The 27,447-nt window shown below is 39.3% G+C and overlaps 4 protein-coding genes across 7 annotated transcripts in view; all 4 read right to left on the reverse strand.

Annotated features, from left to right (window-relative positions):
• LOC133970957 (cell death-inducing p53-target protein 1 homolog) overlaps positions 1–3,080 on the reverse strand; it is a 125,532-nt gene extending 122,452 nt beyond the window's left edge. The window contains 3 exon segments of the mRNA XM_062408121.1: positions 2,047–2,197; positions 2,941–3,056; positions 3,058–3,080. Coding sequence (XP_062264105.1) covers positions 2,047–2,197; positions 2,941–3,056; positions 3,058–3,080 — 290 coding nt within the window.
• Positions 3,081–4,858: 1,778 nt separating this feature from the next.
• LOC133971524 (interferon-induced protein 44-like) lies at positions 4,859–9,417 on the reverse strand. Its single transcript, XM_062408921.1, has 7 exons — positions 9,331–9,417; positions 7,517–7,637; positions 7,122–7,320; positions 6,753–6,902; positions 6,195–6,366; positions 5,979–6,079; positions 4,859–5,873 (listed from the first exon to the last, which is right to left on the reverse strand). Exons 2-7 carry the CDS (start codon positions 7,633–7,635, stop codon positions 5,706–5,708), a joined length of 909 nt encoding a protein of 302 aa, XP_062264905.1. The 5' UTR covers positions 7,636–7,637; positions 9,331–9,417; the 3' UTR covers positions 4,859–5,705.
• Positions 9,418–10,458: 1,041 nt separating this feature from the next.
• On the reverse strand, positions 10,459–26,733 carry LOC133971527 (interferon-induced protein 44-like). 4 transcript variants are annotated; one of them, XM_062408925.1, is made up of 10 exons: positions 26,660–26,733; positions 14,990–15,020; positions 14,744–14,793; positions 14,180–14,191; positions 13,997–14,069; positions 13,610–13,808; positions 13,047–13,196; positions 12,487–12,658; positions 12,271–12,371; positions 10,461–12,167 (listed from the first exon to the last, which is right to left on the reverse strand). In XM_062408925.1, the coding sequence occupies exons 4-10, from the start codon at positions 14,187–14,189 to the stop codon at positions 12,006–12,008; spliced, it is 867 nt and encodes a 288-aa protein (XP_062264909.1). In that variant the 5' UTR covers positions 14,190–14,191; positions 14,744–14,793; positions 14,990–15,020; positions 26,660–26,733; the 3' UTR covers positions 10,461–12,005. The 4 variants fall into 4 exon arrangements, with proteins under 4 accessions (XP_062264911.1, XP_062264910.1, XP_062264909.1 ...); XM_062408924.1 differs by lacking the exon at positions 26,660–26,733 and adding an exon at positions 15,515–15,617; XM_062408926.1 differs by lacking the exons at positions 14,744–14,793; positions 26,660–26,733 and adding an exon at positions 15,515–15,617 and having other exon boundaries at positions 10,460–12,167.
• On the reverse strand, positions 15,881–19,305 carry LOC133970958 (lipopolysaccharide-induced tumor necrosis factor-alpha factor homolog). The gene is made up of 3 exons (XM_062408122.1): positions 19,239–19,305; positions 16,255–16,399; positions 15,881–16,040 (listed from the first exon to the last, which is right to left on the reverse strand). Exons 1-3 carry the CDS (start codon positions 19,303–19,305, stop codon positions 15,956–15,958), a joined length of 297 nt encoding a protein of 98 aa, XP_062264106.1. The 3' UTR covers positions 15,881–15,955.
• Positions 26,734–27,447: the final 714 nt, after the last annotated feature.

Consider the following 27,447-nt stretch of genomic DNA (forward strand, 5'->3'; position numbering starts at 1 on the left):
CTGCCTGTAATGACAGACAAGACACTGTTGTTTTCAATGCAGTACAATTTTTAGACAACAATACAAATTAATGTATTCTATCATCATTTAAGCGTGGTCTATTATTGATTAGTTGCAAAAGTAGATGATTATGGTCATGATTAATGTTGCAATAGTAAATTGGGCCTTGTTCCCACTTACTTTCTGCAGATGGAAAGCTGCTGGGAAGTGATGGGTCGGATGAGGAGATGGGGAAACAGCAAGGAGAGAATGAGGGAGACATTGTGCCACAGCCCAGAGAAAGAGTGCAGGAGAACTTGTTTAATCAGCAAATATCTCTCTCATGTTTTGTTTCATCTCTAGAGTCTCAGATCAACACAGACTCCAGCAGAAGCATCAACAGCAACTTGTAGATGAGGCAGATGAGCCTTTTTCCAATTCCCCTTCCTTTTATAACGTTTAAATTAACGTGTTTAATACAGTAATGGATCAAGTCATATAAAAAAAGTTGGAACTGTAATCAGAAGTGTTAAATCTTTTATGAGTAATGGTTTAATGATTAACTTGCTTTAAATGTGTTAAAGCAAGTATCTATTATACATGTCAAAGTGCGATGTGTGATATAACCATGAGGTGCAGGGCGACATCATGTCAAAGGTTGCCATGATGTTGAATATGTGTGATAGAAAGATGCTGGATTTTTACCATATTAGTTCCTGGTCCAAGAACCGCCATTTCTATAGGTGGTGATTGTGACTCATTGCTTACTGATGACTTTGTAAGCTTTGGAGTTTGAGAGAGAATAAATAAAATGTGTGAAGGGTGTTAATCAGTTCTACTACAAAACAGGCTGAAGACCCCTCCTCAGCCTACAAGCTAAAGAACGAAGAAAGCAGACACTTCTCAACTAAGAGAAAGTTTCTACAGAGAACATCTACGACTTGGAAAATGCGCACTCAGGAGAAACACTTTAAATAGAGAAATAACCAACGGGTGTGTGGATTGCAATTGAACTCTGAAGAAACACTGCATCCGACCTGCCTCAAATAAGATGTTTGTACTGACCCTTTACTGGGATACACTGGGAACTAAGAACTTAAATTTTCTTTTACCGCAACCTGAAAAACCTAAATATAGTCTCTGCCTTCACCAAGGACATAGCACACCCTGGTGGTGGACACAGGAAAGACCAAATAGTGTGTTTCATGGTTATGACAGTTAACTGAAATATAACCAAACCAAGACAAAAAGTTAATTAGTCTAACAATAATAGAATTATTACTAAGTTATTATTGAGTATTTTGTATTACTTCAACATCACCTCAAGTGGTTTCTGCATGTAACATTGTTGGACTGAAACCAGGAGTCCCAATTCTTTCAATGCTTGACCTTTTATTTTCCACGTCATAACGTCTCATTTAAAACCAGTTAGCCTTGACAAAAATAAAATAGGAAATATGTGAAATTGCACTGAAACATCACAAAGACAGTTTTGATTTCATTTTGTTGAAATATTTTACCTTTTCTTTTTACCAAAGCAAATGTTATGAAAACAATACAGAGATGACAAACGTGTAGATCTTCAATGCGACAAACAGCACGGAAGCTAGCGTACAAACTAAGAGTTTTAAGTCCTTTGTTAAAAGACAAATATATACTGTATAAATTACTGGATGGAAATAATTAGCCAAAGATATACATGGCCATTTTGGATTCATAATAGATAAAACGGTGTAGAGCAAGTCAAACCACTAACAAGCCACTGCATGAGTAGATTCTGAGTCCTTCTCTTATTCACAGTCAGGATGGTTTCACATTCACTTGTATAAGTAGATGACTCAATGCAGAACGGGATGCAGCTGCATAGAATACATCTGTGAAAAAAAAACAAAGGGAGTTAGGACTTAACAACCATTTTCTCCCTACAACAATAACTTCTAAAACAGGATCTTTTGTACCTTTACTTTTTCTTATCCTGAATTGACACAATTTCAAATTAAATTTTATAACGTCTCCCTGTTTTTCTGTCAGATATCATCCAATTGAAAGTTTAATCAAAACGATCACTTTTAACCAAAGACGGTGAGGCCGCAGCAGACGGCCCACGTCAGGTGGCCTGCTTGGTGCTCCGTGGTGGTGAACACAGTCTGGTAGCAGTTAGGACACAGCATTTGTCCTGGGGCGTCCTGCAGTGCAGGTGTCACGTCTACATGAGTGACTGAGAATGAGAAATGCGCAGTGCAGTGAAATTAACAATTAAAAAGAAAAGAATTACATGGCGTCCCTTTTCAAGACCAACTTCTGAACTGCTGTGTATGATCCAACTCATTACACACTACGCACACTGTAGAAGTTCTGTTGTGTTTGTGTATTTGTTTTGTTCTGATATTATAAACATGCTTTTGCTTTATGTTGGGACCATTTCCGTTGGTACTCCTCACTGCACTGACTCAACAAGACCAGCAGAGGCTGCACAACAACTGTAATTTGAACAGGGGATCGACGTCTGTGACGTGATGAGCGTGCTGTTTTTCCATCAGCTTTACTTTGTGAGGACTCTACTGAGTCATCCAACTGGGCCATATAGTGTTTGTTGTTGTTATACTGTTTGATTCAGATTGGGAAAATATCAATTTGTCATATGTGTGGCGTTTACTGCACATGTGCTTGGAAATGGACAGGCATCTATACTGTGTTTTACACAAGCACGCATCTCCTCACCTGAGGTCGTTGGGACTGGAGCAAAACGAGCGTGTGGTTGGGAAAGAAAGGTTTACAACATATATTTAGATTACATCAAAACATAATAGCAATTGCATACATCAACTCACATATAACTTGCTTTACATAATAATGTATAAAGCAGTATAGTAGTGTATATAAGGTGCTTACACAATATACAAACAGTTGAGGTTTTTTCAAAGGTTTAATGAATGAATGGTTTAAACCTCAGACACAGACCTCCTTGATTAACAACAGGTGGAGGTGCACCCGGTGAGAATCCAGGCTGAGGGTACATTTCTTGCGGATGTACCATACCCCCGTAGCTCATGGGTGGTCCAGGGTATGGTGGAGACCTGTGGTGGGTGACCCTTCTCCATTTTCAGATTTCCTGACTGGATGAGAGGAAATTGTCAAATTCATTGTTGAATGAATAAGTATGAATGTATTCAATTCAATTCAAATTATATTTCATGACATGTCGAGGAAACACATTCTGCCACACAGTTCAATGAAATTCTTAATTTGCGAAACCTCTCAGCAACGTGCAACATCACTAAACATTGTTGACACAATCATTTGTAAATGTGCAGCAGTAACACTGTTGACAGCAGCAGGGTTAGCTCTGCTGCATCTGAATGTTCAACAATGGTTTTATTGACTATATATTGATTTCATTAGATCAATCTAATGTATTGTTGCCAGAACCAATACATACAGGAAAAGATACTGACGGTATATGCTTGACACAAACTGACACTCACATTCACAGTGCATTTTAAAGTAAACACATTTTGTGTTTTTGTGACAACTGAAGGCTTCCACAGGTTCTCTTTGCAGAACCATCAACATTTCTGAGGGATGTAAACTTTCACATGTCTCTTTTGTTCTTTCCAATCCACATACTTCTGAGCATTTATAGACAATATTGTATGTCGTATATTAAAGAGCTGTGGGAGAACCTGGAAAGGTTAAGTATTTAGGTATCTAAATGTATAAAATATTTTCTGTGGCTATTGTCCTTTTTTTAATGTTACATCTTAATTCATTATAACGTTCCTTGAGTAAGCATTATTTTAGTTGGTCAAGATGAGGCTTGTGATGGAAATTCAACTTGAGTTTCCCTCAACAGGCTCATTGCAACAGTTTTATTGCAAGTATTACTTTAATCCATGAAGGTATTTTCAAAGCACTGTTGTAGTTTTATTGTTACTTTAAGTCTCACTAAAGGTGTCAAATTGATGGAGTGTAGTTAGATGTTAGATGAATATATCATTTGAACTGGGTGTATGACAATGCCTCCCTCACACAAACAAATAACTAATAGTAACAGCATGTGTTGAGATATCTATGTTTCTCTGTATCTTGTGACTATGTTTTACCTATATCCTGTGAATAAATATTAGCTGTATAATCTATATAATCAATAATGCTGATGCTACAACTGTTTCTTTTCTTGGAATGATGTCTATCTTTTTGACTCAGACGCAGGGTTTGCACAACAAGCACAGGTTCTCAGGAAAGAGAGAGGTCATGCCAGAATTAATACAAAGAGGTGTTTCATGAAACGTGGTGAGAAAAAGATATGAAATCCTCCTCTGTGTCTAATCTGTGTCTCTCCGATGTAGCAGGCTCCCTGTTGGCCAAGGCCACAGTAGTGGGACACCTGGTCAGTTGAAAGTGATGTGCTTGCAAAAAACTTCACTTTGAGGAAACAGTATACATCTGGCCAATAACTAAATTTCCTCAAAGAAAAAGACCCGCCTCTGTGCTGCACCCTGTGTCTGATTATATATACTGTGGACTTAGGATGTGGGTGGGCTTCTTCTCGACATGATCCAGTGAACCTGGTGACTATCCGGCAGAACCCCAGAGACTCTCTGTTAGTATTTCATTGAATACAACAAATGTTCAATTTCCAGAACTTCATGTATAAGTGTCTAATTAATTCCTTCTCAAATCCTGGATCAACAAACACGCTTGTCCAATCGCCGGAGGCGAGGTCAAGTTTAGTGCCTGGCGACGACACATGTCATTGTTATATAGCTTCAAATGTGTTCAATATCTTCACTGTACCTACCTGTGACTTTCCACAAACAAGAAGGTCTCTTCTGGAGCTGCCTGGCCCTGACTGATGCAGGAAGCACGAGAATAAAACTGAGAGAGTCCCGGAAGAAGAAATTTATTAAGGACAGTACATTAACATATTTAGAGCATGATTGCCACACTGATTGAAAACTAAGTAGAGGAAGGGATATCTGTAAAGCTGCGTCTTCTTAGCTTCACCGATGTACCACACTGAACATTAAAGTTAGTTTTTTTTGCACAGAGTATATTTTTTATATTTGTACGTCATTACTTCCCACCATCAGGAACTCAATGATACATGGTACAAACCCTACATAACAATATAATTAATCAACTTAAATTGCAAGAACATCAAATAACAGTACATCACAATATTGGTCAAGCTGAAAAAGAATACAAAGAGTTCCCAGAGAGGTAACGAGCAGAATAGAGATGATAATATTATCCATGATATATAATATTTGTTTGTTCGTCTCTTAAGCAAAATCATTTGTTTGTCTGATTTTTATGTGTTTTTTTAAGATAAACTAAATTAAGCACATACCAGGCAAGGAATGTAGAATTAATGTGTTGGTCTCAGGTGATGTATTAAACACTGGGAGTCAACAATAAAGACGAGAGCTTTTGAATCACTTCTTTCGGGCGGCAAATGAAGGCACTACACAACAGCTGAGTTGTTGACCAGATCACGTGATGACGTCACATCAAGCTAACGACGTAATGACAGAGCATTGTCCTGCTATTGTGCAAAGTCTCAATGACAGAAATTATATAAAGACTTTAGGACCTAATTTGTATGCATTTTTATTCCATATTTCATGATTCAAGCTTGCCTGCTTGCCAAAGACAGTAAACATTGTCTGAATATTTCCTCATTCCCCTACAAATCGCATACTGTGTTTTTGCCTCAGGAGTATTCATGTTTCCAGGTCGTTGAGGTAGTCGTCTCCATAGTGAAGCATCTGTTTGAGTGCGCACACTATCGCAGCGTTCACTTGGTCATTTGACTCAGTTTCATGACTGTAGTTCTTCAGAAGAAAGATGCAGTTCTCTGGAATGCCCAGCAGCTGGTGGAATTGTTCAACCTAAGTCAAAATAACAACATTTATGTGGATCAGTAATCTTACAGTGATGAACAAACATGACATTTATGCAGAAAAATTAGATTGTACAAAAACTCAAAAATGTACCTTTTCCTTCAGGTACTTGCTCCTATAGATATCGCATGTCTCCTTTTTAACCTCGGGACAGGCGTTATCAACTTTGGTGATAATAACCATTTGGGGAATATCTGTCGATAAAGAAACCTGATCAGTATTTCAAACATTTGTGTCCTGGTATTCTGACTCATACAATCCAATGTGACACTGTTAGTCCAAGCAGAGAAACAATAGTTGTGCACTCACTCAGTGCACTGGCTGCCAGTCTGACATCTCTTATCTTCTTCACCATCTCAGCACTTAACCTAGACATTGCGTCCGCAGCAACAACACCCACCAGAACGTGAACTTTGTCTTCCAAAGTGGGATAGGAGTTGTAGCCATAATCACCCTCCTTCAGTTCTTGGTCAGGGTCAAACTAGAAATCAATCAAATACAGTCAGACACTTTCAAGTGTTACTTAAAAGTTTTCTGTGTTTCACCTCATTTGTTTGTCTCGTGCACATTTACACCTGCATGCTCATATTGTTAATGTGACACACATTCCTGAAGTTGTTCACATTATTTAACTGATGTACATGTGGCGGCCATGTACCCCAAACTCAGCGATTTACCTATATAAAAGTTTGATATTTGAAAAAAAAATGAAAAAACAATTCTCATTGTTTTATGAGACAGGAATGGTACTCATCACGTTTGTCAAATTTCAATAATAATTTCGCTAACTATGATAAATATAAAATAAATATTGTATTTTTGGTTAAAATTAGACTTTAACTAATGTCAAAATTCACAGTGTTGTACCTTGTAACCTTCTGACACGTGTCCTCTCAGGGCCAGTTTGAGGTCTCCTTCACAGACTCCAGTGTCAGATCCTTGCTCAAGGCCCATGATGTCATTGAAAACAAAAGAGTATTTGGCCCCTGGACCTTTGCGAAATTTGAAGGTCTTGTACTGTAAGGCAGAAGGTGCAATAATTTACATCAATGAATCAAAGTAAATATCAGCAGTTGTCTGTGGGCCGATCAGTAATGTGTGGGGAGGCTGGAGAAAGGTGATTTGTATGAACATCCACAGATTAAAACTCTGGGCCTCTAGTTCACACATTAACCTGACAATTTAAATGGTTACAAAGCTATAAGAGGTTAACAATAAGTACTCAGATGTTCATACCTGTCTGGTGAAGCTTTTCCCAGAGATTGCATCTGTCTGAGCTCGACCAGCAGGTCTGCCTTTTAAAACGCTGTCGACAGAGTTGATGAAGCTCGACTTTCCAGCACCAATTGGTCCATAAAGGAGAATCCTGAGTTGTTTGACTTGTTCGTTTTCAGGCTGGTAAGATTTCACAAACTCAAGATTTTCCTTGTACTTCCTGTAAATTACAGAAAACTTTAAACAATCTGAATAAAGTGCTGTATTAGTTTTATTAATGATTGCACAATATTAGAATAGTGATTTTCTGTCACACAAACAAAAATGAGTTGTTTAACACCATGTTCTGAGCAGCAGAAGCACAAACACTGAGGAGACAATGGAAACACACTGAGTGAATGTTGGATCATACTCACTTTGACACCTCCCTCCATGGCTGCTGTAAGAGTGGTGGAGGAGGTGAAGGAGTTGGTGACACCACCCTCCATGGCTCCTCAGAACGTGCGGGAGTAGCTTTAGACTCACTTGATCCCATTGCTTTAAAGTAGGACATTCAGACCAGATTTTAATGCAGGAATTCAGCATAGTGGAGGAAGATGAATTCAGATTGTTTACTTAAAGGTCCAGTGTGTAAGATGATGGTGAAAGGGATCTATTGGCAGAAACTGATTATAAAGTAATCCTAGTGATGTTTACACCAGTGTGTTTCATCTAAATTATGCAAATGATTGTGTATTTACCCTTGAATGGTTCCTTTAAATTGAAATACTTAAAATTTACTTAAGGAGCAGGTCATCTCAACGGAGGCAGCCATGTTTTTGACAGTAGCCCAGACTGGAAAAACTAAACTCCTTATGAGTTTGAACCTGTGGTAACTGAAGACTGCCACAGGTTTTATTTCATGATGAAAGAGGAGGTAACAGGTGTTCAGCTGCAACATGCAAGTTCACCAATAGATATCACTACATTCTACACCATGAACCTATAAGCATAACTGCTAATACAACAATAAAAAATGTAATTTGATATGAGAAAGAGTTCCTCTTGTCAAATTCCTATTGAACTACTTATTACCAGCCGAATACACTGGTTACGTGATAAAAATGACCCCATGGGGTTTTGCTGTGTATTGATGAAGTAAAGAAATTAGCTTTAGCTTGAAAGTCACAGTCATATTCATAAAAAAAAACTTGAATCATAACTTTGTTTGTATAGCACTTCTATAAACAAGGTTACAAAGGGCTTCACAAAAGTCCATGGCAAAACATTTATGATCTCAAATGAAAGTTATTCCATTTAGTTCAATAGAAGTAAAAGACAGACTGAAGTCCTTATCTTTGCTTATGTGGCTCTGGACAGAGTGACTCTGGAAGTAGGAGGAGAAGATAATTTTATAGGCAACACTTTCACTTTCTTTTTCAGTCTCAGTCAGTCTCAGGGAGAGGTGGTGGTCTAGTGGCAGAAACTTGGACTATGGGCAGAAAAGGTCTTTGGTTCGTCTCTGGTTTGTCTCTGGTTCGACTCCACGGAGAGACAACAAAAGACAAACCTGGATTGATCTGCCCAAAAGTCCAAGAGGATTCTCCCTACCCTGTCTAGTGCCCCTGAGCAAGGCACCTTACTCCCCCAACATCTGCTCCCCGGGCGCCGTACATGGTCGCTCACTGCTCTGTGTGTTCTGCACCAGCAGAGGTTAAATTCCCCTACCTACATGAGTGTGCCTCTGCATGTCTGTGCATGTGTTTGGGACTAATAAATGCATCTTAATATTAATCTTAAATCAACAATGTGACCTGAACAAAGTCCAGACTTTTTCTTTGTTCAGACACCCACTCACTCGCCGGCAGGGACCCAGGTCAAACCAAATCAAACCAAACTAATTAAAATGATTGTAACCCTATCGAGCATCTGAAACTCATAATCACAACTCTTAATCAATAATTTCCACGTTGGATCTGGTACCTCATTTGTCATTATAATATCTTTAAACATATGTAGTGTAATTCTATTCAAAATTGTCTGTTCTGCCACTGTTTTGCGTTTCATTGACTTTAGTGTGGCTTCTGTTTTAGGACCAAGGACAGAAAGTTTAAAGAGAAGGTTGATAAGCAGACAGAACATATGTCAGCATCATAAGTATTATTCATGAGTTTGTTTCAACATATTAATCATTGCACTACACTGCAATAACACATACACTTGAGGTTATAATAGCATGTTGAGAACTTACCTGATGGAAGAAAATAAGTTGATCCTGTAAGCTAACTTAAATGTTTCCCCTTCAGTCCTCTCCTTTGAGTTTGTGGCTCTGCACACTCGCTTTTATAGGACATGAGCAGCTTTCACTTTCATTCTCTCTCATGGTTTATCTGAAAGCACGTGACTTCAGATACCCTAATGCTGGCTCACTGGCCTCTGCATGGTGGATGGTTTTCTATGGGGTGCCGTTTGTAAAGCAGCTCACGCTGAAAATAACAGCAGCATTTGTCACATTTAGCTTCAAACCATGTTTAAAAAACTGGTGTGAATTTTTGAGTCACTTTTTTGCATATTTACAACAATATTTGTCAACTTAGAGATATTTTAAATATTTAAATCCAAATGTTAAATGTTACACTTAAATGTTAAGAGAAAGAGTGCAGGAGAACTTGTTTAATCAGCGAATATTTCTCCAATGTTTTGTTTTATCTCTAGAGTCTCAGATCAATACAGACTCCAGCAGCAGCATCTAAAGCAACTTGTAGCTTTGTCTGCAGATGATCCTTTTTCCAATTCCCCTACCTTTTATAATGTTTAAAATAGCGTGTTTAATACAGTAATGGATCAAGTCATATGAAGTAAACCCCTGAGGAAAAAAATTGGAGCTGTAATCAGAAGTGTTAAATCGTTTATGAGTAATGGTTTAATAATTAACTTGCTTTAAATGTGTGTTATCTATTATACATGTCAAAGTGCGATGTGTGATATAACCATGAAGTGCAAGGCGACATCATGTCAAAGGCTGGCATGATGTTGAATATGTGTGATTGAAAGATGCTTGATTTTTACCATATTAGTTCCTGGTCCAAAAACCGCCATTTCTATAGGTAGTGATTGTGAATCATTGCACACTGATGACATTGTAACCTTTGGAGTTTGAGAGAGAATAAATAAAATGTGTGAAGGGTGTTAATCAGTTCTACTACACAACAGGTTGAAGACCCCTCCTCAGCCTACCAGCTAAAGAATGGAGAAAGCAGACACTTCTCAATGAAGAGAAAGACTCTACAGAGATACACTGGGATCTAACAACTTTAATTTTCTTTTCCTGGTGGTGGACACATGAAGATCCAAATCGTGGGTTTCATGGTTATGACAGTTAACTGAAATATAACCAAACCACAAAAAAAAGTGAATTAGTCTAACAATGACATAATTATTACAAAGTTGTTATTATGTATTTTGTATTACTGCAAAACCTCAAGTAGTTTCTGCATGTAACATTGTTGAACAGAAACCAGGAGTCCCGAGGAATTATTTCATTTACTTTTTCTTATTGTGAGTGCACACAATTTCAAATTATATTTTAATACGTCTCCCTGTGTTTTCCATAAGCTATCATCCAATTTAAACTATGTTTTGTGCTCCTTGGTGGTGACCACAGTTTGGTAGCAGTTAGGACACAGCATTTGTCCTGGGGCGTCCTGCAGTGCAGGTGTCACGTCCACATGAGTGACTGAGGATGAGAAATGCACAGCACAGCGAAATTACAATTTCAAAATAAAAATTAGACGGCGTCCCTTTTCAAGACCAACTCCTGAACTGCTGTATATGATTCAACTCATTACACACTATGCACACAGTAGCTCTGTTGTGTTTGTGTATTTGTTTTGTTCTGATATTTAAACACAAGTATTTGATTTAGGTTTGGATCATTTCTGTTGGTACTCGACACTTCACTGACTCATCAAGACCAGCAGACGCTGCGCAACAACTGTAATTTGATCAGGGGATCGTTGTCTGTATCGAGTCTGTTTTTCCATCAGCATTACTTTGTGAGGACTATACTGAGTCATCCAACTGGTCCATATAGTGTTTTATACTGTGTGATTCATATAGAGAAAATATTAATTTGTCATGTGGGGAGTTCCTTTGAAACAGTCACCCTCAAAAGGGGACTCTGCACCTACAGAGTCCGCTGTGAACCCGGCGTTAGTTTCAACGATGTACCCCACTGAACATTAACGATTTTTTTTTTTTTTTTCTTGCACAGAGTATATTTTTTATATCTGTATGTCATTACTTCCTACCACAAGGAACTCAATGAAACATGGTACAAAGCCAACATTAACAATATTATTACACAACGTGATTTGCAAGAACATCATATAACAGTAGATCACAATATTGGTCAAACTGAAAAAGAATACAAAGAATCCCCAGAGAGGTTAAGCTTTGAGATGATTATATTATACATCTATAATATTTGTCTGTTCGTCTCTTAAGCAAAATCATTTGTTTGTCTGATTTTTACGTGTTCTTTTAAGATAAAAAAAAATGAAGCCCAGACCAAGCAGGGAATGTAGAATTAATTTGTTAGAGCAGGTGATGTATTAAATACTGGGAGTTCAACAATAAAGGCGAGAGCTTTTGAAGGACTCCTTTCTGGTGGCACGTGAAGGCACCATCACAACAGCTGAGTTGTTAACCAGATCACGTGATGACATCACACCAAGCTAACGACTTAATGACAGAGCATTGTCCTGCTATAATGCAAAGTCTCAATGAGAAAAAATATATACAGACTAATTTGTATGCATTTTTATTCCATATTTCATGCTTCAAGCTTGCCTGCTTGAAAAAGCCAGTAAACGTTGGCTGAATGTTTCCTCATTCCCCTACGAATCGCCTACTGGGTATTCATGTTTACAGGTTATTGAGGTAGTCTTCTCCATACAAAAGCATCTGTTTCAGTGCACACACTATGGCAGCGTTGATTTTGTCATTCGACTCAATTTCATCATTGTAGTTCTTCACAAGGAAGATGCAGTCCAGTGGAATGCCCAGCAGCTGCTGGAATTGTTCAACCTAAGTCAAAGTAACAACATTTATGTTGATCAGTAATCATACAGCGATGAAGAAACATGTCATATATGCTGAAAAATTACATTGTACGAACTCCAAAATGTACCTGCTCTTTCAGGTACATGCTCTTGTAGATATTGCTTGTGTCCTTTTTAACCTTGTGACAGGCTTCATCAACTTTGGTGATAATAGCCAGTTGGGGAATTCCTGTCGATATAGAAACCTGATCAGTATTTCAAACATTTGTGTCCTGGTATTTTGACTCATACAATCCAATGTGACACTATCCGTACACGCAGAGAAACAATTGTTATGCACTCACTCAGTTCACTGGCGGCCTCTCTGACCTTTCTAATCTTCTTCACCATCTCATCACTTAACCTAGACATTTTGTCCGCAGGAATAACACCCACCAGAACGTGAACTTTGTCTTCCAAAGTGGGATCGGAGTTGTAGCCATCATCACCCCTCATCAGTAATTTGTCAGGGTCAAACTATATATCAATCAAATACAATCAGATCATGTTTAATGTAACTGAAAGTTTCTCTATGTTTCACCTCATTTGTTTGTCTCGTGCACATTTACACATGCACGCTCATATTGTTAATGTGACACACATTCCTGACGTTGTTCACAAGATTTAACTGATGTACATGTGGCTGCCATGTGCCCCACACTCAGCAAATTGCCAGTAGAAAAGTTTAATATTTGAAAAAGAATTGTAAGAACAATTTACTTTGTTTTATGAGATATAAAATGTGCACATCACGTTGTCAAATTTTATTAATCATTTTGATAACTAAGATAAATATAAAACAATCATTTTTTTCAGTTAAAATTAGACTTTAATTAATGTCAAAGTTCGGTTACAAGTGTTGTACCTTGTAACCTTCTCTCACGTGTCCTCTCAGGGCCAGTTTGAGGTCATTCACATTGATTCCACTGTCAGAATCTTGCTCAAGGCCCATGATGTCATTGAACACAAAAGAGTAAGTGGCCCCTGGACTTTTGCGAAAGTTGAAGGTCTTGTACTGTAAGGCAGAAGGTGCAATTATTTACATCAATGAATCAAAGTATAAGTTAGCAGTCATCTGTGGGCCAATCAGGAATGTGTGTGGAGGCTGGAGAAAAGTGATTTGTATGAACATCCACAGTTTAAAACTCTGGGCCTCTAGTTCACACATTAACCTGAAATTTAAATGTTGTCAGATTTAGAAAGATTTAATGTTTCATTTCATTTTATTTGTGCTGACTAGAATTGATAGCTCTGAAACATAAAGACAATATATAACATTTGTACAAAAAATTCAATATAAAATCTTCTGTTTTGACATTTTAATATGAATAGAAGTTTCTCTGTATTTTCATCAGTGAACTACTATTGAAAATTAAGTCCTGTGGTTTGTTGCCCTGAATGGAGTTCATCCTTTCCTGTTGTTCATACATTTGAAGTGAAGCTGCTCTTAGAGATTGCATCTGTCGCAGCTCGACCAGCAGGTCTGCCTTTTAAAACGGTGTCAACAGAGTTGATGAAGCTCGACTTTCCAGCACCAACTGGTCCATAAAGGAGAATCCTGAGATGTTTGACTTGTTTGTTTTGAGGCTGGTAAGATTTCACAAACTCAAGATTGTCCTTGTACTTCCTGTAAATTACAGGAAATCATAAACAATCAGAATAAAGGGCTGTATTACTTTTATTAATGATTGCACAACATTGCAATTGTGATCTTTTTTTGTCATACACACAACGAGCTGTTTAAATTGAGCAGCAGAAGCACAAACACTGAGGACACAATGTAAACACACTGACTGAATGTTTGATCGTACTCACTCTGACACCTCCCTCCATGGCTGCTCTAAGAGTGGATGAAACATCCTCATAAATGGATGAGACCAAAAGAGACCTAAAAAGAACCAAACTGTGATGATTGAGAATGCTTTATGTGATTGTTCATTTGTTTATTCAGGATATTAGGATTGTATTACATGAAGCTGAAAATGTAACAGGACTTACGTTTTTCCATTGCTGTAAAATAGAAGAGTCAGACTACATGTTAATGCAGGAATTAAGCCAAGTGGAGGAAGATGCAATCAGATTGTAACTTAAAGGTCCAGTGTGTAAGATGATGGTGAAAGGGATCTATTGGCAGAAACTGATTATGAAATAATCCTAGTGATGTTTTCACTAGGGTACTACTGTAATTATGCAAATTATTGTGTATTTATCCTTGAATGGTTCCTTTAAATTTCAATACTTTAAATTTGCATAAGGAGCAGATCCTCTCTACGGAGAATGCCATGTTTTTTTACAGTAGCCTAGACTGGACAGACTAAACACATTTTGAGTTTGAACCTGTGGTAACTGAAGGCTGCCACGCTTTTCTTTCATGTCGAAAGGGGAGGTAATGGGTGTTCAGCTGCAAAATGCAAGTTCTCCACTAGATGTCAATATAGTCTACACTCCGAACCTTCAAGCATAACTGCTAATACAACAATACAAAAATCTAATTTTATATGAGTAAGAATTATTCTGTCAAATTCCTATTGAACTACTTATTACCAAAAGCAAATACTGCACCTGTTATGTGAAAAAAATGAACCTATGGAGTTTTGCTGTTTATTCACCAGCTGCAGTAAAGAAATTAGCGTTAGCTTGACAGTCACAGTAAAGGTTATAACTTTAATCATAACTTTATTTGTATAGCACTTCTATAAACAAGGTTTCAAAGGTCTTCACAAAAATCCATGGCAAAAAATGACTGAACTAAAATAAAAGTTATTCCATTCAGTTCAATAGCAGTAACAGACAGATTGAAGTCCTTACCTTTGCTTATGTGGCTCTGGACAGAGTGACTCTGGAACAAGGAGGAGAAGATGCTTTTATAGGCAACACTTTAAGTTCCTTTTTCAGGTTCAGTCTGAAGTCAACAATGTGACTTGAACAAAGTCCAGACCTTTTCTTTGTTAAGACACCCACTCACTCGCTGGCAGGGACCCAGGTCAAACCAAATCAAACCAAACTAATAAAAATGATCGTAACCCTATCGAGCATCTGAATCTTGGATCTGGCACCTCATTTGTCATTATAGTATCTTTGAATTAATTTTGTGTAATTATATTCAAAATCGTCTGTTCTGCTACTGTTTTGCATCTCTTTGACTTTAGTTTGGCTTCCGTTTTAGGACCATGGACAGAAAGGTTACTTAAATAGGAGGTTTATAAACAGACAGAACATATATCACCATCATAAACAAAGTATTATTTATGGATTCTTTTCAACAGATTAATCACTGCACTACACTGAAATAACACTTACACTTAGGGTTATAATAGAAAGAGGAGAACTTACCCAATAAAAAAAATTATTCTAAATGTTTCCCCTTCAGTCCTTTCCATTGAGTTTGTGGCTCTGGACACTCCCTTTTATAGGACATGAGCAGCTTTCACTTTCGTTTTCTCAGATGGTTTATCTGAAAGCACGTGACATTAGATACTTTAATGCTCACTCACTGGTCTCTGTATTGTGGGTGGGACTTTGTTTTCTGTTTGGATATTAGATAACTAGTCTAAAACTCAGTGTCTAGTTTTTTTGTATCATTTAAGACTTTCATTACTGCCTGTAATGAAAGACAAGACATGTATCAGTTGTTCAAATAATTGGCCAAAAATGCACAAGACCATTTTTGATTGGTAATAGATCAATGTTGTAGAGCAAGTCAAACCACTAATAAGCCACTGCATGAGTAGGTTCTGAGTCCTTCTCTTATTCAAAGTCAGGATAATTTCACATTCACTTGTATAAATTGATGACTCTGTGGCAGGATGGACAGCGATGCTCCACATCTTTGCAGGAATCAATGCAGAACGGGATGCAGCTGCATAGAATCTATGAGGAAAACAAAGGGAGTCAGGACTTAACAACCATTTTCTCCCTACAACAATAACTTCTAAAACAGGATCTTTTGTATCTTTACTATTTATTATCCTGAGTTGACACAATTTCAGATCAAATTTCTCCCTGTGTTTTCCAAAAGATATCATCCAATTGAAGCTATGTTCAGCAAGTTTTAATCAAAACGATCAATTTACCCAAAGATGGTGAGGCCGCAGCAGACGGCCCACGTCAGGTGGCCTGCTTTGTGCTTCGTGGTGGTGACCACAGTCTGGTAGCAATTGGGACACAGCATTTGTCCTGGGGTGTCCTGCAGTGCAGGTGTCACGTCCACATGAGTGACTGAGGATGAGACATGCACAGCACGGTGAAATTAATCAAAACATAAAAGCAATTGCATACATCAACTAAAATACAACTCTCTAAACATAATCAGAATCAGAATCAGATCAGAATTCTTTTATTGCCAAGTATGATTGCACATACAGGAATTTCTTAAGCTGCCGCAGGAAGAACATCCTCTGCTGGGCCTTCTTTATGGTGGAGGTGATGTTCTCCGTCCACCTCTGGTCCTGTGCGATGATCGTCCCCAGGAATCTGAAAGACTCCACTGTTTTAACTGGGGAGTCGCAAATGGTGAGAGGGACTTCCTCTCTGTAGGCGGCCTCGTCCCAATTGGAAATTAATCCAATCAGGGTTGTGTCGTCAGCAGACTTCAGGAGTTTGACAGAGGGATGGCTAGAGGTGCAGTTGTTCGTCTAGAGCAGCGTTCGGTAACCTGCGGCTCCGGAGCCGCATGCGGCTCTTCAGCTCCTCTGCAGTGGCTCCCTGTAAAGTGCTATGCAAGTTGCGAATATTGTTCGCGAACGGTGAACTTAACGAATCAGTTCTTTCATATGATGAACGTGAGTGAATAATCATTGTATCAGGCCATCATGAAATACCAGGAGCGGATGAATGTGTGTGTGTGTGTGTGTGTGCGCGCTCCCAGATAGCCGACACACACACAGAGCCGGGGGCTCCGCCCCCCGCCCTGAGCCCCGCTCACTCGCTCAGAGATACACAGTGAGATTGGAGCTCGTTCACGTGTAGCAGCCTCTAAGTGACTGACCGGCTGCTTCTCAACAGTGAAAACAGTGAACACAACGAGTTTCTCTGGTCTCAGCTGATCAGAGATCAGCACCTAAGCTTCTTGATCAGAGCAGAAGCTGCAGGTGGTTTGTACCGATCTGCAGTTTGTGCGTCGCCCTCCAGTCTGACCTGCTCTCACGTTTGGTTTTAATATTTCAGCAACTAAAATATGCGTCACATCCTATTACGTCCCGGCGCTCTTCCCTGCAGGTCGCTAATCTATAGTTCCGACCCCCGGCCTCTGTAAACTAATCATGGATAAATCCCAGAAAAGAAAAGTCTGGGAGGAAAATAGAGTTTAATTCTGCGTGGACAGATTAATTTGCTTTCACTGCCACCGATGCTGTCTTACATGTATGATTGATATGTGGCGAGGAATAAGCAAACAATAAGAAATGTAATGATGAAAGATATTTCCAGAGCAAGCTCACAGCATCTGCTGAAAAGTACCAAGCTGGAGATGAGCAAAAAAAGCTCTGTGTCTAATTTATTCCAAACTAGGCCCGCACATGTATTTTGTTCTCCAATTCATAAGAGTTTGGTGTTTTCCTATTTTGTAACGGGTAAAAATAGCAGTTAAATGTCAACAGTTTTTTTTATTGTCGCAACAAACTATAGTTTTTATATATATTGTATAACTATATATATATGTATAACTTTATAACCTGTGTTATCAAATATGTTGTGCGGCTCCAGACAGATTTAATTTGGGGGAAGAGGGGGCGAAATGGCTCTTTCGATAGTAAAGGTTGCCTACCCCTGGTCTAGAGGGAGAAGAGGAGAGGAGAGAGAGCACACAACCTTGTGGGGCTCCAGTGCTGATGGTCCGGGTCTCAGAGACAAGCTTCCCCAGCCTCATGCGCTGCTTCCTGTCGGTCAGGAAGTTAGTGATCCACCTGCAGGTGGGCTCAGGCCCGCTCAGCTGTGTCGAATTGAGTAAATTTCAAACAATGTCAAACAAGTAAATAGCCAGTCTGAAACCATCCATCTCCCCACTCTTGAAGGCCACCTCCTTCTCCAAAAGAAGCTGTTTGAGTTTTGCTGTGAACCAGAGCTTGTCGTTGTTGTAGCTCACCCTGGTGCGTGTCAGAATACATCTTTCTTCACAGAAGCTGATGTAGGACGTAACAGCATCTGTGTATTCGTCCAGGGTGTTAGAAGCAGTTTTAAACATTTCCCAGTCAGTGTTGTCAAGGCAGTCACGCAGCTCCTCCACATCTTCTCTGCTGCTCCAGTTCTTAGATCTCAGCACAGCAGGTTTAGAAAGTTTGAGTTTCTGTCTGTAAGCCGGGATCAGGTGAATGAGAGCTTGGTCGGATAGACCCAGGGTAGCGCGGGAAACTGCATGATAAGCCTTGCTGATGGTGCTGTAGCAGTGGTATAGGGTGTTCTCCCCCCTGGTCGGGCATTTTATAAACTGTTTGTAATTTGGGAGTTCCTGAGATAAGTTCCCCTTATTACAGTCCCCAAGAACAATAAAGGGGGAATAGGTTTTCTCTCTCCTTCTCTCCATTCCTAGTATCTGCTCAGTGAGTTGTCGTTGAGCCTCGCGCACGTCGGCTTGGGGGGGGATGTAAACTCCGGCCAGGATAAAAGAGGTGAATTCACGGGGAGAGGAGAACGGTCTGCAGGTGATGACAAAAGTTTCCAGGTCCGGAGAACAGGACTGTAAAATTACTTTCACGTCGCTGCACCAGCCATGGTTTATATAAAAACAAATACCTCCGCCTTTTGCATTGCGTGAGAGGATCGGGACGCGGTCCGTGCGTAACAGTTGAAAGCCGGTCAGCTGTGCGGTCCGGTGCAGTCCGGTGTAGCTTCGATCAGCCACGATTCCGTGAAATAATGTATAAAGCAGTTTAGTATATAAGTGGCTTACACACTATACAAACAGATGAGCTTTTTTCAAAAGCTGTGAAATGAAGAAGGAAAAGTAACAACATCTTCTTAAGCATCGACCTCAGACACAGACCTCCTTGACAAACAACAGGTGGAGGTGCAGCCGGTGAGAATCCCGGCTGAGGGTACATTTCTTGCGGATGTACCATACCCCCGTAGTTCATGGGTTGTCCAGGGTATGGTGGAGCTGAGACCTGTTGTGGGTTTCCCTCCTCCATCGCTTGATTTCCTGACTGGATGAGAGGAAGTTGGAGTATGAATGTATTTAATTCAAATTGTATGACATGTACAGGATACACATTCTGCCTCATAGTTCAATGAAATTCTTAATTTTGCGAAACCTCTCAGCAATTTCAAAGCCCACTTAACATTGTTCACACAGCACTTTGTCAATGGGTTTTTGGCAGTGGCGTTTCTATTTTAGGGGCACGTTGGACACTGCCCCACCAAAACCAGATGGCGCCGTTGTGCATAAAGTTCAATACATCTGTACTCTGTGGCAAAATATATTTTATTTTATTTTATATGCAAAGTAGTGTGAATGTATGTGTGAATAAACTTGATTCACAATAGTTATAGTCTTGTTTTGGAGTCATTTGATTCGTTTGTGTTTCTATCTGTGTGCTTGCTCTTTGAAATGAGCTTCTCTCTTGCCGTCCGTCTCTGCTCTGGGGACAAAGGCCCAAACTTAAGACTGTTGCCATGGAAACACCAATGAGCCTGAACCACACAGGACAAAGTTAACATTGGGTGGGGGGGCACTTTCGGATGTTTTTCCACGAAATCTACCTCGACTCGAGTAATGCGAAACGCGACTCCAGCTCCGAGCCTGTTTCCTGCTCGGCTTCACCTGATCTAACAGATTATTCCCGGTCAATGAACACGACCTGAGACTGTGGAGAGATTTCACTCACACATCAGATGAATAATACGGTTTGATGTACGGCTTGTTCTCCTGACGGAGAAGCTAGACATGTCTGCGCTCCCGTTTCTGTGGTAATCAAGTTTAGTATTTTATTTATGTGTTAGAAGTGATTCGCAGGTAACGAGAGCTCTGTACCTGGCTTGTTAGCTTAGCTCCGCTAGCCTGCAGGCAAGAAACCAGCGATGCTAACGGGACAGTACAGAGCTATTGACCCGACATGAACCGACATGAGCCGGTCCCCCAGCAGAGAGAAGCGTCAGTTTATGAGGATGAATCTGAGACAGAAGACTGTGTGTGTCCGGAGAATAAGCTCCACCACGTTAGATATCTAATGGTATGTAAAGTTGTTTCACTCGCCAACTCATTTGACTTGACTACGTTACACAGATTATTATTCTGCAGAAACACATTTACTGTGATCAACTTAAACGTGAGTATTTAAAGTCACATCTGCATTTTAAGAGCAGCTGTTTAAAGTAGCATTACATCTCCTAAAGCTCTTTATTCAGAGTATTGATGTTGATGTGTTGTAACGTGTTACAGTGAAAACTAAAATTGTCTTGCTACATTCAGTTTTTTACATTGTTAATATTACCCACCACCTATTTCCTTAACTGAATTGATTATAATCTGATGAACTTTGAAGTAATAAACTTTTATTTTGACCATGTAAGTCTGTTAAGGAGTTAACCTGGCACATGTATGACTTTACATATCTGTGTATTTGTGTTGAATGTTCCACTAGGATGTCTAACATGACGTCATACAAAATTGCCCCACCAGAAATTTCAGCCTAAAATCGCCACTGGTTTTGGATGAATGTGACAGGGAAGTGTTGAAGCAGATGAACCCAGGATGCAGAGTTTTAAACAAAGGTTTCCTTTTAATAGGTATGTTTATCAGGAAAAAACAATCAAAAGCACACGGGGGAAAACACTGGAGGCTTCCATGAAGATGCAGAGGACGGGAGCTCAGGAGCCAAGACAAATCAAAAAGCACAGGAGAGGAAGCACAGGAGATGCCAATAAACATTTCGACGACGTACCGACCAGGACAAAGGGAAGCACAGAGACCAGTGTTGGGGAGTAACGGAAGATACATGTACCGGTGTTACGTATTTAGAATACAAATTATGAGTAGCTTTATTCCTTTAGTTAGAATTTCGTTAGCACGAAGAAAGATGGCGCCAAGAACGGCTGCCTCATGTGTTGGTGCGCACTTCTGTGATTGTTTTTAGTATTTCATTCTGTTCATTGCGACCCAACTCAGATTATTTTCACAATGGACAAGCTTCTTAACATCAGGGACACAACACCATCTGATTTATGTCCCAACTTTCTCGCCTCTTCCGTGGATTTAGTGGACAACAACTGCACCTCCAGCCACCCCTCTGACAAACTCTGGCGACGACACAACCCTAATTGGATTAATCTCCAATGGGGACGAGGCCACTTACAGAAAGGAAGTTGACAGCCTGGCTTCCTGGTGCAGCCAGAACTACCTGGAGCTGAACGCTTTAAAAACTGTAGAGATGGTAGCAGACTTCAGGAGGAGCCCAGCCCAAACCACCCCCTCTCCCTGTGCGACTCCCCAGTCTTTCAGATTCCAGGGGATGATCATCGCACAGGACCTGAGATGGGCCGAGAACATCACCTCCACCATCAAGAAGGCCAAGCAGAGGATGTTCTTCATGCGGCAACTGAAAATATTAAACATGCCATGGAAAGTGATGGTTGAGTTTATAACAGCCATCATTGAGTCGATCCTCACCTCATCAATTACCGTCTGGTTTGCTGCCTCCACTGCCAAAGACAAGGGCAGACTGCAGCGGATCAATCTGTCAGCCAAGAAGGTCATCGGCTGTGACCTGCCGGCTCTCATAGACTTGTTCCACTCCAGGACCAGTAAGAGAGCAGGCAAGATCATTGCGGATCCTTCCCATCCCAGTCACCACCTTTTTCAGAGACTTCCATCCGGAAAAAGGTTCCTGGCTATCAGGACTAAAACCTCACGCCAACAGAACAGTTTTTTCCCCATGGTAGTGGGGCTCACAACCAAGCCCCCTGCTCAACTGACTATAACAACACCGCATTCCTACACTTATAAAATGCAATATAGTGTGGAAGTAATTCAAGTATTCCAAATACGTTACTCAGATTAGTTAATGTAACGGAATATGTTACAGATGACATTTTTAGGCATGTGTTCTTGTAACGGATTACGTTTTGAAAGTATCCTTCCCAACACTGACAGGGACTTATATACAGACACAGGGAAGGCAGGGGCAATTATACACAGGTGAAACACATGAGGACTGGCGCAGACAATCACCAAAAGGAAGTGAAGACAGAAAACGCACAAGGAACAGAGACTACAAAATAAAACAGTGAAAACAGGAAATAACTCAAACATACACAACAGAGATTTACTAAATAAACAGAGAACACTTCAAACAATAGAAAATACCAAACCGTGACAAAATTTACAGCAGTAACAGGTATTTTATTGCTACTTTGAATCTTACCAAAGGTGTCAAATTGATGGAGTGTAGTTAATTGTCATGATGTAGAAATACAAAGTGAACTACATGCACCTATACATCAACATTGAACTTAAGAACGATATCTGTAACGTTGAAGAAAAGTAGGTCTCGTTCTGGCCGGATGGGAGCGGTTGACAACAGCAAGTGATTTTATGAGTAATTTCCTTTGTGGGCAACAGAGCCCTGAAGGCACATTGTTCTGACAGTAGAAGCTGAGACCTGCTCAGATACTTCTTCAGTGAACCAGTATTATTAGAGTATCAGTGCTTCTTTAGTCTGTATTTGGATCATACAGAAGAATGCATTGCCACAGTCAATTCTACTGAGTCTGCTCGTGGTGAACAGACCCAGTCCGTCCCTGTGTCTCGTCATCAATCCATCCTAAATCCATTAGAGCATATATCCAGACAACATCTATTTCACAGTGGTGGAATATATCATTTGACCTGGTTGAATGACTACGCCTGCCTCAAACTAACTAAAAACTTTAACAAAATAGCAACAGCATATCATCATTATATAGCTTCAAATGTGTTCAATAAGCTTTACTGTACCTACCTGTGACTTTCCACTAACATGATGCCACACTGATTGAAAACCAAGTAGAGAAAGGGATATCTTTCAGCAAAGATTTAATTCTTTATATTTGTACTTCATTACTTCCCACCAACAGGAACTCAATGCTACATGATACAAAGCCAAAAATAACAATAGTATGAATCAACATGTATTGCAAGATCATCAAATAACAGTACATCACAATATTGGTCAAACTGAAAAAAATACAAAGTGTCCCCAGAGAGGTAAAGCGCAGAATAGAAATGATTAAATTATACATAATATATAATATTAGTCTGTTTGCCTCTTAAGCAAAATCAATTTAACGTATTTTTTTAAGATAAACAAAATGAACGAGAGACCAAGCAAGGAATGCAGAATTAATTTGTTAGAGCAGGTGATGTATTAAATACTGGGAGTCAACAATAAACACGAGAGCTTTTGAATTACTCCTTTCCTGCAGCATGTGAAGGCACCATCACAACAGCTGAGTTGTTGACCAGATCAAGTGATGACATCACACCAAGCTAACGACGTAATGACAGAGCATTGTCCTGCTATCATGCAAAGTCTCAATGAGAGAAATTAAATAAAGACTTTAGGACCAAATTTGTATGCATTTTTATTCCACATTTCATGCTAAAAGCTTGCCTGCTTGCAAAGACAATAAAAATTGGCTTAATATTTCCTCATTCCTGTACAAATCGCCTACTGTGTTTTTGCCTCAGGGGAATTCATGTTTACTGGTCGTTGAGGTAGTCTTCTCCATACAAAAGCATCTGTTTCAGTGCGCACACTATCGCAGGGTTCACTTTGTCATTTGAATCAGTTTCATGACAGTAGTTCTTCAGAAGGAAAAACAGTTTATTGGAAGGCCCAGCAGCTGGTGAAATTGTTCAACCTAAGTCAAAGTAACAACATTTATGTTGATCAGTTATCGTACAGTGATGAACAAACATGACATGTATGCAGAAAAATGACATTGTTCAATAAATCCTCAATGTACCTTTTCCTTCAGGTACTTGCTCTTGTAGATATTGCTTGTGTCCTTTTTAACCTCGGGACAGGCTTCATCAACTTTGGTGATAATAGCCAGTTGGGGAATTCCTGTCGATAAAGAAACCTGATCAGTATTTCAAACATTTGTGTCCTGGTATTCTGACTCCTCCAAATCCAATGTGACACTATCAGTCCTCGCAGAGAAACAGTTGTTTTGCACTCACCCAGTTCACTGGCTGCCTCTCTGACCTCTCTAATCTTCTTCACCATCTCATCACTTAACCTAGACACTGAGTTTGCAGGAACCACACCCACCAGAACGTGAACTCTGTCTTCCAAAGTGGGATCGGAGTTGTAGCCATAATCACCCTCCATCAGTGGATTTTTAGAGTTGAACTAGAATTCAATCAAACACAATCAGATAATATTTAATGATACTTAAAGTTTTTCTGTGGTTGACCTCATTTGTTTGTCTCGTGCACTTACACACATGCATGCTCATATTGTTAATGTGACACACATTCCTGATGTTGTTCACATTATTTAACTGATGTACATGTGGCTGCCATGTGCCCCCAACTCAGCAAATTGCAAATGTAAAACAACGATTTTTTTGGTTTGTTAAAATTAGACTTTAATTAATGTCAAAGTTCACAGTGTTGTACCTTGTAACCGTCTTTCACGTGTCCTCTCAGGGCCAGTTTGAGGTCATTCACAGAGACTCCACTGTCAGAATCTTCCTCAAAGCCCATGATGTCATTGAAAACAAAAGAGTAAGTGACCCCTTGATTTTTGCGAAATTTGAAGGTCTTGTACTGTAAGGCAGAAGGTGCAATTATTTACATCAATGAATCAAAGTCAATATCAGCAGTTGTCTGTGGGCCGATCGGGAATGTGTGGGGAGGCTGGAGAAAGGTGATTTGTATTAACATCAACAGTGGCATCAGATCAAAACACTGGGCCTCTGGTTCACACATTAACCTGAAACTGAAATGGGTGCAAAGCTATAAGGTGTGAAAAACATTAAGTACTCAGATGATCAACAGACAGATTTAGAAAGATTTAATGTTTCATTTAATTTATTTTGTGCTGACTAGAATGTATTGCTATGAAACTTAAAGACAACATTTGTACAAAACATTTAATATAAATCTTCTGTTTTGACATGTTAACATTAGTAGAAGTTTCTCTGTATTTTCATCAGTGAACTACTATTGAAAATGAATTCCTGTGGTTTGTTACCCTCAATGGAGTTTTATCCTTTCCTGTTGTTCATACCTGTTTGGTGTGGCTGCTCCCAGAGATTGCATCTGTCTGAGCTCGACCAGCAATTCTGCCTTTCAAAACGGTGTCGACAGAATTGATGAAGCTCGACTTTCCAGCACCAACTGGTCCATGAAGCAGAATCCTGAGATATTTGACTTGTTTGTGTTCAGGCTGGTAATCTTTCACAAACTCAAGATTTTCCCTGTACTTCCTGTAAATTACAGAAAATCTTAAACAATCAGAATAAAGTGCTATATTACTTTTATTAATGATTGCACAACATTGCAATTTTGACACACACACAACAACAAGATGTTTAACTCATGTGTTGAGCAGCAGAAGCACAAACACTGAGGGCACAATGGAGACACATTTACTGAATGTTAGATCATACTCACTCTGTCACCTTCCTCCATGGCTGCTCTAAGAGTGGTGACTCCACTCTCTGTGGCTGACAAGCTGGAGGAGATAAAAAGAACCAAACTGTGATTATTGAGAATGTTTTTTGTGATTGTTCATTTGTTTATTCGAGTATTAGGATTGTATAACAAGAATCTGAAAATGTAACAGGACTTACCTGGAGGAGCTTTAGACTGACTTGATCCCATTGCTGTAAAGTAGGACATTCAGACTACATGTTAATGCAGGAATTCACACGAGTGGAGGAAGATGCATTCAGCTTGTTTACTTAAAGGTCCAGTGTGTAAGATGATGGCAGAAACTGATTATAAAATACTCCTATTGATGTGTTCATTAATGTGCTTCATCTAAATTATACAAAGTATTGTGTATTTACCCTTGAATGGTTCCTTTAAATTTAAATACTTTAAATGTATAAAAGGAGCAGGTCCTCTCTACGGAGGTAGCCATGTTTTTTACAGTAGCCCAGACTGGACAAACTAAACTCCTTATGAGTTTGAACCTGTGGTAACTGACAGAACATAATCATTTTTTCTTATGAGTAAGAATTCTTCTGTCAAACTACTATTGAACTACTTATTACTAGCAGCATGTTCTGCATTTCGTTATGTGATAAAAATGACCACATGGGGTTTTGCTGTTTATTCACTTGATACTGTAAAGAAATTAGTTTTAGCTTGATACTCACAGTAATAGTAATAATAAAACTTGAATCATTACTTTAATGGTATAGCACTTCAATAAACAAGGTTACAAAGGGGTTCATAAAAATTGATGGCAAAAAATGAATGAACTCAAATAAAAGGTATTCCATTTCATGACTGAAATGGAATAGTAGTAACAGACAGATTGAAGTCCTTACCTTTGCTTATGTGGCTCTTGACAGAGTGACTCTGGAACAAGGAGGAGAAGATGCTTTTAAAGTCAACACTTTGACTTTCATTTTCAGGTTCAGTCTGAAGTCAACAATTCGACCTGAACAAAGTCCAGGCCTTTTCTTTGTTCAGACACCAACTCACTCGCTGGCAGGGAGCCAGGTCAAACCAAATCAAACCAAACTAATTAAAATGATCGTAACCCTATGGTCTGGCACCTCATTTGTCATCATAATATCTTAAAATAAATGTTGTGTTATTATATTCAAAATTGTCTGTTCTCCCACTGTTTTGATTTTCTTTGACTGTCGTGTTGCTTCTGTTTTAGGACCATGGACAGAAAGGTTACTTTAAGAGGAAGTTGATAAACAGACATATTTCATCATCATAAACAAGGCATTATTTATGGGTTTGTTTCAACATATAAATCATTACACTACACTGAAATAACAAGTAACCTTATAATAGCATGAGGAGTACTTACCCAATAGAAAAAATTAACTTGATCCTTTATATTAATTTAAATGTTTCCCCTTCAATCCTTTCCTTTCAGTTTGTGGCTCTTTTATAGGACATGAGCAACTTTTCTTTTCTTTCTCTTACATGATTTAAAGCACCTGACATCAGATACTTAAATGATGACTCACTGGCCTCTGCATGGTGGGTGGGACTTTGTTTTCTGTTTGGATATTAGATAGTGAAAAGTCAGTGTATAGTTTTTTGTGTCATTTGAGACTTCCATTACTTCCTGCAATGAAAAAGAAGACATGTACCT

Source organism: Platichthys flesus, chromosome 16 (assembly GCF_949316205.1).
Source record: "Platichthys flesus chromosome 16, fPlaFle2.1, whole genome shotgun sequence".
Lineage (NCBI taxonomy): Eukaryota > Metazoa > Chordata > Actinopteri > Pleuronectiformes > Pleuronectidae > Platichthys > Platichthys flesus.

Coding starts and splice junctions, on each gene's coding strand:
- LOC133971527 (XM_062408927.1), bottom strand. Junction 12,659..13,046: donor ACGTGAGAGAAGGTTACAAG/GTACAACACTTG, acceptor ATTGATATATAG/TTTGACCCTGACAAATTACT. Junction 12,372..12,486: donor AGAGGCCGCCAGTGAACTGA/GTGAGTGCATAA, acceptor CTATATCGACAG/GAATTCCCCAACTGGCTATT.
- LOC133971524 (XM_062408921.1), bottom strand. CDS start 7,635: ATGGGATCAAGTGAGTCTAAAGCTACTCCCGCACGTTCTGAGGAGCCA. Junction 6,367..6,752: donor ACGTGTCAGAAGGTTACAAG/GTACAACACTGT, acceptor ATTGATTTCTAG/TTTGACCCTGACCAAGAACT. Junction 6,080..6,194: donor ACTGGCAGCCAGTGCACTGA/GTGAGTGCACAA, acceptor CTTTATCGACAG/ATATTCCCCAAATGGTTATT.
- LOC133970958 (XM_062408122.1), bottom strand. CDS start 19,305: ATGGAGGAGGGAAACCCACAACAGGTCTCAGCTCCACCATACCCTGGA. Junction 16,400..19,238: donor ACAACCCATGAACTACGGGG/GTATGGTACATC, acceptor TCTCATCCTCAG/TCACTCATGTGGACGTGACA. Junction 16,041..16,254: donor TGCGGCCTCACCATCTTTGG/GTAAATTGATCG, acceptor GATTCTATGCAG/CTGCATCCCGTTCTGCATTG.